Source organism: Branchiostoma floridae, chromosome 13, assembly GCF_000003815.2.
Source record: "Branchiostoma floridae strain S238N-H82 chromosome 13, Bfl_VNyyK, whole genome shotgun sequence".
Taxonomy (NCBI): Eukaryota; Metazoa; Chordata; class Leptocardii; order Amphioxiformes; family Branchiostomatidae; genus Branchiostoma; species Branchiostoma floridae.
This window is the reverse complement of record NC_049991.1, coordinates 21,616,015-21,626,281: the sequence shown is the minus strand read 5'-3', so window position 1 is coordinate 21,626,281 and position 10,267 is coordinate 21,616,015. Positions and strand designations below refer to the sequence as shown.

At 42.6% G+C, this 10,267-nt stretch overlaps 1 protein-coding gene across 1 annotated transcript in view; it reads right to left on the bottom strand.

Annotated features, from left to right (window-relative positions):
• Positions 1 to 6,385: 6,385 nt before the first annotated feature.
• Positions 6,386 to 10,267, bottom strand: part of LOC118429557 (ras-related protein Rap-2a-like) — a 33,007-nt gene continuing 29,125 nt past the window's right edge. The window contains exons 2-3 of the mRNA XM_035840082.1: positions 7,571 to 7,714; positions 6,386 to 6,839 (exon numbers count right to left, since the gene is read on the bottom strand). Coding sequence (XP_035695975.1) covers positions 6,468 to 6,839; positions 7,571 to 7,714 — 516 coding nt within the window. The 3' untranslated portion in view covers positions 6,386 to 6,467. The remainder of the gene's footprint in view (positions 6,840 to 7,570; positions 7,715 to 10,267) is intronic.

Here is a 10,267-nt window from a genome sequence, read left to right as displayed (position 1 = left end):
TAAGGATCTGTGGAGATGTTTTTTTAATCTCATCAGGACCAGGTGTTAGATGGTTGGATTATTATTCTTAATACGCTATTCAGTTGTCGCCTGTGACGATGGATTTCAAACAATTCTTTTGAAGCATGAATTAAACCGTTACTGCGGTAAACATAAAGCTATTCTTTCCCTAGGTACATATTTATAAGGATCTGTATTGGTGTTTTTATCTCGTCAAGACCAGGTGTTAGATGATTGGATTACTGTTCTGAATTCGGTATTCTGTTTTTGCCTGTAATGATGAACTTCAAACAAACATTTCAAACAAAGCTAGAGCTGTGTTACAATAAGGGCAATTCCGCGCCGGGCCGGCATCGGGTTTCAAAGCAGCAGCCTGAATGGCGGGTCAGGTTTTATTTTGGAAGATTCCAAAAAAACGCTCAGACGGGGCCGAAGATTTACGGCATAATTCTGCTCCAATGGATCAAATGACATCATAAAATATAATTCAATCTCTACAACTTTCCAGTACATGGGACCCCGCCTTGCATCACAAAGGACATTATTTTTTTTCCTATGGTGTTGTCTAACCATAGGAAACTATGCTAACATGATTTACATTTCAGTAACTTTTTGCATATGACCCTAACGATTTAGTGGTTAAACCAGTTTTTCTAGTTAGCTGTACTTGTATGGAATTGTTCTGCTAGTTCATTCTAGTGACGCTGAAGAAGAGTGATGGGTGTCACTCGAAATATCGGGAAGTAAATATCCGCTTTTTTTATCCAGTTGTAGAGATTTAATTATATTTGAACATTACTTACCTGGATGTCTAACCTTCATAAACGTATCAGATGATATCGAATGTTCCGCCGTAGCGGTTTTCATAGATCCCCATAGTACTCTTCCATAAAAAGCCCCAAAAATCTAAACTACCCGGCATATTGCTTGATTTCATGTATTGTATATTTTAAATTGTTTCTTTTGAAAGTGCACGATGCTGGGCCTGCGGCGCCGATAAGTATATATAGCTCATTATACCGGAGGGCTGCCGGAGTAGAATAGCGAGGCAGGTGGTTGGCACGGATGTATTCAGAAGTGATGTTTTCTCATGGCAATATTAATGTTTTTGTAACTTGATTCAAATGAACTGTGAAGTCGTGAACATTACTTTATTGTGTGTGCGGATTTCTGTATGTATGATAAGCCTGCATTCAGCCTGATCTAACGTGTTTTTGCTGGGTTGCTTCTAATAGTAACACATCAATTTGCAAAACATGCAGCTAGTACATATACATGTGGTGGAGACGTAAGAAACAACTGAAGAAAACTCAAGGTAAGAATAATTATAAATGTCATTGAACTATACATATATATATATATATATATATATATATATATATATATATATATATGTCAGGATAGAGACTCCGATCTGGTAGAATCGGCAATTCTACCGGTAGAGATCACAATCGGGATTTCTGTCGGTACAGACTCCGATCGGGATCTCTGCCGGTAGAGATCGCGATCGGAGTCTCTGTCGACAGAAATCCCGATCGCGATCTCTACCGGTAGAATCGCCGATTCTGTCGGTAGAGATCACGATCATAGTTTTTGTCGACGGAAACTACGATCGGGATTTATGCCAGCACAGTCACCGATTCTACTGTTAGAAATCCCCATCTGGTCCTTCAATGTTTGCAAAAACTTTTATTATACTTCTAACTTGGTGTAGAGTGCTAGTCACTCATTGATACTTATAGTGAAGGAATATTCACAATTCGGAAAAAGCAGAAAAATGGTTATTAGCCCCGTATTGTTCGGGTCATTTCTAATGAGAGTGTTGCTGGGCCTGTCTGGGACTTAATACTATATTAGACAGTTACCAGGTTTAGTATTTGTTTTTATCTAGCCTTATATGCATAAGGATGTGGATAACAAGTTAAAATTTCAAATTGTGTCACTTAGTAAAAGGGAACTATTTGACTTAAGCCCAATAAAATCACATATTTGACAATTCCTTATCAATATGAAGGCACACATACTTTGATCAATGTGACCTTTATTGCTTGAGATCCCGATCAGAGTCTCTGTCGACAGAAACTCCGATCGAAATCTCCACCGGTAGAATCGCCGACTCTACCGGTAGAGATCCCGATCGTAGCCTCTGTCGACAGAAACTACGATTGGGATCTCTACCGGTAGAATCAGTGATTCTACCAGATCGGAGTCTCTACCCTGACATATATATATATATATATATATATATGTGTGTGTGTGTGTGTGTGTGTGTGTGTGTGTGTGTATGTGTATGTCTCTCTCTCTCTCTCTCTATATATATATATATATATATATATATATGATCACAATAGCAGCTAGCTGCCTAGTGTAGCGTACGTGTGCAATTCAAATACAGTTAAAACTGTCACAAACACCTTGCATTCGTCCTTCATTTTCGAGTAGTGTATTAAAAAAATCTCGGTGTTAACTTAAGATTGACCCAGATTTGAGATAACTGACAGAAACACGAAAACACCAGAATGATTCCGTGTCAGATAGAAATAACCAGCGCTGTTGGCGTGACATGTGTGGGTAATGAGGGGAATAAACGAGCTCAGGGATCGCTTCCGCCACTCCGGGTCTGCTAATTACCCTGATGCTGATTAGTTCTTGCTAATTGGGACTTGTTAGAACTTCAAAGCACGCCTGGGGAGCGCCGTGACAGGACACGCAGGGGCTTCAAAGCCTCCTCTCCATCTGCCTGATTACGGAGTGGGATAAATTGTAGGCAATTTCAGCTTTAAACTTGATAAAAATTAGAGATTTACTTCCAGTCGTTTTGAGTGACATCTGTCACTCTTCTTCAGAGTTGCTGTTTACGGAGTTGGATAAATTGTAGGCTTAGAAGCAATTTAAGGTACAGAACTTGATAAAGATCGGAGATTTACTTCCAGGCGTTTTGAATGACATCTGTCATTCTTCTTCAGACTTGCGGGGGACTGAAGAGATGGAGTTAGATAATTTGTATGTTTAGATAATCTCCAAGCAGATCCTACGGTAACATAGAACGGTATCAGAACCTAGCAGAGGAGTGAGGCAGGCCTAGGAGTGTGTGTGCTACCGGAGATCTGCGATCAGTCGGTTGGAAGAAAGGCTATTAACATCCAGTGGTTGTCCGTCTAACTCCCTTGGTCGGCTATACTCCTCTGCCATCTTTGATACTATCTTATGGCACCCTAGGATCTGCTTGGAGATCAGGTTTAGAAGAAATTCAATCTAATACATGTTTACAACACACATACAACTTGATGAAAACTAGAGGTTTACTTTAGGACATTTTTAATAACATCATTCTATCACTCTTCTTCGGCGTTGATAGAGAATGAAGAGATTTAATCCCCTGTGATATTGTTTACTCGGATGTCTAACCTTCATATACGATGGATTACTATGATAGCATAGTACGCCAAACAGCAGTTACTTATCATCATCATCCGGGCCTGCTGGTTGCACGGATGGACATGACTCTCTTCCTCCATCCTTCCCTATCCTCCATAACCTTGGGCAGTTACTCAGGCAACTGAATATGATTTTGGAAATCGTCAGACTTTTCAAACAACATTTGTTGTTTTTCGTCAGTGACACAAAATCATATCTAATTACTTGAGTAACTGCTTTTTCTCGTATCTTATTATTACCTGGATATCTAATCTTCATTGACGAATGATAATAAGGTTTGTCCATATAGGTTAGATAATTTGCTAGAGGAGTTACCCGACCATATCACTGCACATGTACAACCCTACATGTCTGGTATAGACTGTAGGAGGTAGTGATGCAAATGGACCGCGTTTGTCACTATAACGTATCTAATCAAATCTCCAAACAGATGTAGGGTGGAAGTTTGTGTCTGAAGGGATTCTCTGACATCAACAAACGCTACGATATTCCACCTCAACATGTGAGTTCAGTATGACCACCACATTGATAGGCGTAACACAGCAGTATATGATTATGACACCGCAGACATTTATCTTTTATTACGTTTATTTCTTGTATTTTTGAACATTAACACACATTTGGGGAGGTACAAAATATTGTTGGGTACAAATATCCATGGCAACAAAGGCCATGCACTTCTTACATCGGCTCTTAAGTGTGCGAGTTCTGCATAATTCACATTGACATCTTTGTCATCAACTTCCAAGGCATTACTGTACACACGACGCTTGGCTGGAGTACTGAAAGTTTACGTTCAAAGGGTACGAAAGAAGATGTATGACTTTTTACAACTGCCTGGTCAGCAACCCACTTCGTGTATATACATGTTCTCAGATACACATCCACTTACCACCCAGTCTTTATGCTTTACAGTCGCAAAGTGAAGTGGGGGCAAAGAGGAAAAACGGGGGCAAAGCAGATGCTTTTCGGGGGCGAAGGGACCGTCGGGGTCAAGCAGAGGGAGTTTTGTGGGGAGTGACTTGGAAGTGGTTCAAATATGACAGTTTCGCACACGTCCACAAGACAGGTCATTGTACAACTGGCGAATCACTGTTCTGTACTGACATTCATTCTATTTGTTCATTGCTTATGCATGGTTGATGTTCCTTTCTGTTATATACACATCATTTGGCAAGCAGTTATTTTTACAGACTTGAAAAGAGGTCAACGTCTCAACAATCGGTTACATCTGCGTTAAACGGAATTTCTCCCAACAGGAAAAAGACCAAAGTCTCTTCTCAAGCCATAAGAGAAGTGCGTGGAACGGAATTGAGAATAAAAATGCACTTTTTTTCTGCTTCAGACAATCAGCAATGCTTGCTCTAGAAAATACAATAAAACTACAGTTACTGGTACAAAACTACAAAATCTGATACTAGTAAATACAACTTTATACAGGCACGGTTCCTCTACTGTCCATTGAAGGCATACTGTACTCCAGAGGAGAGTGCTGTTTTCTGAAAGACCAAATTTTTAAGAACACAGAATTGATTTTATTGTCGTTGCTTCTGGTTACAATGGGATGATTGAAGAAGATTAAAGCCCATTTTTGACGAAACGCAAAGGTGATAAGGCTATAAGTTGTCAAATAGATATCCAGAAACACATTGCAAAAGCAAATAGTACCAAATATTTGTTAAGAGCACACCAGTGGAAGCTTTTCCAATGGTTGCTAGCAATATAATATGTTACACCTGGCTGTACTTTATCTATTCGGGGGGGGGGGGGTGATGCTATATGATGCAACTGCTGTCTTGTCCAAGTTCAATGTCAAGTTGCCGTTACAATTACTTTTGGGGATTCATAGGTCCATTTTGGAAAATATCATTAGCAGAACCAGAACATTCTCCCTTGGAATACAGTATGCCTGTAAAAATGCACTTTGACAACAACAAACACCATCTTGTCCATACGGCTGACAATCACTCGACCTACTGGCAGGTCCAAGTCACTGCACACAAATAGAATAGAAATTCAACGATATTTACATTTGAGCGATTCAACTTCTGGCGTACATATTGCAAGTTTCACAAGTATTCAAACTAGGTTTCCCAAGTATTCAAACTAGGTTGATTAACACTAGGTTTCCCAAGTATTTAAATTTGGTTTCCCACATATTTAAACAAGGTTTCCCAAATATTCAAACTAGGTTTCCCAAATATTTACAGACCCTCTACAGCAATTCTAGACCTCCTCTAGAGTTGTACCCTCTCCGGCCACTGCCATGAGCTAAAACACGTAAAAAACGTTCAGCTTTCGTCTCGTGATTTCAAGTTGGGCATGAAGGACACTAATTTTGTGCTTGAATATTGCTTTGTGTCATTAGAGTAATCAGGGATCACCTTTATTATTGTGCAAATCCTCGTGCCCATAAAAGAATTCTTTAATTTTTCTAAGCAACCGACTACAAATCTCAACCGACTGCATGTATCAGATTATTGGTGACAGTCCTCTCTTGTACGGAAACTACACTTTGTGTCAGGATCCAAGACGTGTTACGCCTTCTTGTGTTGTCACTGCGTCACACCTGCGTCACGAGCGCGTCACTGCGTCCCGTTGAAAAGTCTGGCGTCCACAAGGGTGGGCTTCACAAGTTCCCACGATGACGCGATGCGGCAAAATAAAGTGTGTTTTTGTAGACCTGCATCCCGGTAGTGTATACTGCGAAACCATGCCGACGACTAGAGTTAGACCAAACGAATCCAGGATAGACTAGAATTGTCCTATTTCCGTACTGAAGGTCCAAACATAGATCAGGACGGTTATAGAACGGTTATAGGACTGTTTAAGCACGTGAGGCTTCTCCAAGCGTTGGCACTTTCCTTCATCTGTCAACAGCGCTCGCTCCACATGCCAGCTGTTTCTCGAAGGTTTCATTTTTATACTGTTTATTTTTGTGGCCAGTTACTACCTTGTGTTCACATTGTGCTGTCCCTGTTGCAATTGGAATAAATTCAAAGTCAAACGTTAACCGTCCGTTACCATGACTACTGAACTTTACAGGAGCTTCTTCTTCTGGTGTTGTGTCTGCGCATGCTCGGCTTGACCTCGTCCTTGCCGCCGGGAGGCAGGTGACCGTTGGCGCTAGGCGTGACGGGAAGCGAGGCCCTGCGCCTGCGCAGTGCGGGCGACAGGTGGCAGGGGATGTGTGCCTGGTGCAGCAGCTGCTTGAAGATGTTGACGACGTTGGTGCGCTCCTTGGCGGAGCTCTCCAGGAAGACGTGTTGCCATGCCAACTCCACCACCAGCTCAGCGTCCTCCTTCGGCACCTGCCGCTTCTCTTCAAGGTCACACTTGTTCCCGACCACCACCACAGGCAGCTTCGCTATCCCGGCCTCACCACGGATGTCTATGATCTCCTGTGGAACGGGGAGGGGGCAGAGAATTAGTGTACTGCCACATAAACTACTATCATTGTTCCCGACCACCACCACAGGCAGCTTCGCTATCCCGGCCTCACCACGGATGTCTATGATCTCCTGTGGAATGGGGAGGGGGGCAGAGAATTAGTGTACTGCCACATAAACTACTATCATTGCTCACGACCACCACCACAGGCAGCTTCGCTATCCCCGCCTCACCACGGATGTCTATGATCTCCTGTGGAATGGGGAGAGTGGGGGTGGGGGTATTAGTGGAGGAAGAGAATCAGCGAACTGCGACATTGATGCAGAAATCCAGTTAAACATAAAATGATGCTAAATAAGTCAGGAACCCGTGAGACGCCACGCAGCTTTATAAGACACAGCAATAATTACTACCCATCAATTCAGAAACTGATTTCTATTCAGGTCCCACTTTCTTCAGACTTTTTCTCAAGCACTGACGACTGACGATAGTGGATGCTGTATGAAACATTATCTATTCATTTATCTTGAACTACGTAAAGCAGCATAATTTTTAGATTATTCCGGACAACAATCAGTAAGTATATTGACAACATAGAATTACATCAAATTTAAGACCCAACATATCCATCCTCAGATAGTATCCACAGCCACATGACGGTACCACGCCACACGTGACTAGCACGTGAATGGCACGTGATTACCGCCTGACTAACACGTGACAGTCACGTGATGACGCGTACCTGTCTGATGCTCTTGATCTCCTCGAAGGACTGCGGGTTGTCGATGGCGTACACCAGCAGGTAGGCGTTGGCGTTGGTGATGGACAGCTTCCGCATGGCGGGAAATTCAAACGAACCACTCGTGTCCAGGATGTCCAGACGCACCTTGGGAACGAGAACACAAAAATTTCAGATTAGATGCGGTCAGCAAAATAAAATTTACAGGTAGAAAAGTTGTCACAAAAAAGCTTACACAAGGATCTTAGATTTAAAAAGTTGAAGCAGTAGTAGACTAGCCTGGGGACCATACGGAAAGTAGTTCGCTCCGACGTTTATAATGCACTATATACAGTCGCTTCTCTGCTGTTCAGTAGCAGAGGCCAACATAGGAGCGAACTACTATCCGGATGGTACCAAGGCTAGTAGTAGACGGCATGTTTTAATGACTAGGGAACAGATGTTGAGTGCCTACGCTAGATTCGTTGTTGCTGTTGTTGTCTTGGTTTAACGTATATCGCTAGACGTGGCCTCTTGGTGCAGGGCAACACATGGTACAGTATTGATTCATTATCCCTCAAGGTATTTAGTTCTTGGTGACTTGTGCTTGATGGTTGCTGTAGGAGGTGTTTCTAGCAGATCTGTGCGTGCTCTCGATGTACCGGGAGAAAGCCATCAGATTCGTTCTTTGACTGGTACACCTCATTTGTTCTACATTCAAGCCTCCTACTCTACTACTCATGCTGATGCACCTACATTTGCAGCGGTGGCCCAGACGATAAACCCTGCCCCCAATTCCAAGTTCATTTTCCGGGAGTCACGAAAGATATGAACTTGGAGTCGGCGGGGGGCAGAGACGGATGGAGGAGGGAAACTCGCTCCGTGTCGGTCGATACGCGCGCCTATCCGGCACATATATCTCCAGCCGGGGGTCTACTGCGGTATGTATGTATGTATGTATGCGGTCCCAGCAATTGCTACAAGACGTTGTGCCCTTGGGAAAGGCACTTTACACGACCTTCTTCACTTCACCCAGGTGTAAAAATGGGTACCTGACTTCGGTCGGGGAGGTAAAATAAAAGTCTACCTTTACCTACTGTCAGTACTGTGTATGTGGTACTGTTACTTTAAGTTACTTACTTGAGTGCCAAAAAAGTCCTACAAGATTCCGCTGGCTATCCTCCGTTCAGGCACATGTAAAGCAAACATACCGAAGTTTACCTATCCATGGGCAAGCGCTCCCTAACTTGCAGCGCGTATATACAACATGGCGACCACACACAACTGTCTAGTCGGGGCAGTAAGCTCGTTTATTGGCAAATCGAAGAATATAACCCCAGCCATTGCCTACCGAAGTAGCATTAGAGAATCATTAGATGATTATCTAACAAAATGCTGTTGCGTTCATGAAGGTTAGACATCCAGGTAATATGAATGAATGAATAACTTTATTGCGCAACAATTGTAACAGTTACAATGTATGGCAATGTGAACAACTATATACTATATAAAAATAACTAACAACTAATGTAATATAATATAACAGTACAAACAATCTAGTGAGTATCATAAAGCATTATCTCGTTTTTGCAATGAGTTGTAAATAAACTGGCCAACGTAGGCAGATATATGAACAGGACATGATAATATCAAATGGAATACCTCTGACCTAGCATGTGGTAGTACAATTTCGGACTTACATACAATATTTTGAAATAACTTTTGACGGTCTTCTTCATAAGTCGGACAATCCATTACAAAATGAAATTCATTTTCTATGTCATTATGGCATGTGGGACAAATCTCTCATGTAATAAGATACGCCGAATAGCAGACACTCAAGCAACTGGATATGATTTTAATTAAAAGCTGTTGTATTCTGAAGCTTACGCCTGTTGGTTTGGTTTCTTTTGGAGGGAATCTAAGGAGAGCCACTGCTAGCCTCCTTCGCAGACTTCGGGTGGGGCTGGCTTTTATTCTGGGGGGGGGGGCAATTCCTTCCACGGCAAACTCCTTTCCATGGCAAGCTCCCTTCCACGGCAAACTCCCTTCCACTGCAAACTCCTTTCCACGGCAAACTCCTTTTCACGGCAAACTCCTTTCCACGGCAAGCTCCCTTCCACGGCAAACTCCTTTCCACGGCAAACTCCTTTCCACGGCTAGCTCCCATGCTCCGCAAACTCTCTTTCCCGTTATAAGTGAACCTAGCCAACGTTGAAAATCGCGAACCAGCTAAAATTTTATAACAGCCAAAAGCAAACGTTACACCATTCAATAGACAGTCTGACATCCCGGACAAACCCTGATGTCTATAAGCACAAAGCATCAGGATTCCTGACAAATCAGGTTCAGACGCAGGTCACGTCAGGGCAGGCTATCAAGAGCTGGAATAATCCCGCAGCTCAGAATCTGCTTAGCAACAATCTCCAGTTTCTCTGTTTGCTCTTTCCCTGCTTGATTTATGGAACAGTTTTACATTCTGAACAGCACCTTTATCACGTCTCAAACATATTTCATTCAATTAGTAACCCTGTGTATCTCTCAAAGGTGCAGTGGCCGAGAGGCTACTGTAGAGTGTTCGCTTTGCAGTCGGTAGGTCATGAGTTCTATACCCGGCCGAGTCATACCAAAGACTTTAAAAATGGTACATGTTGCTTTCTTTGCACTGAGGAAGAGTATGGGCTACCGGACTAGCCCCTTGCTGTAGTGGTTTGCACAGAT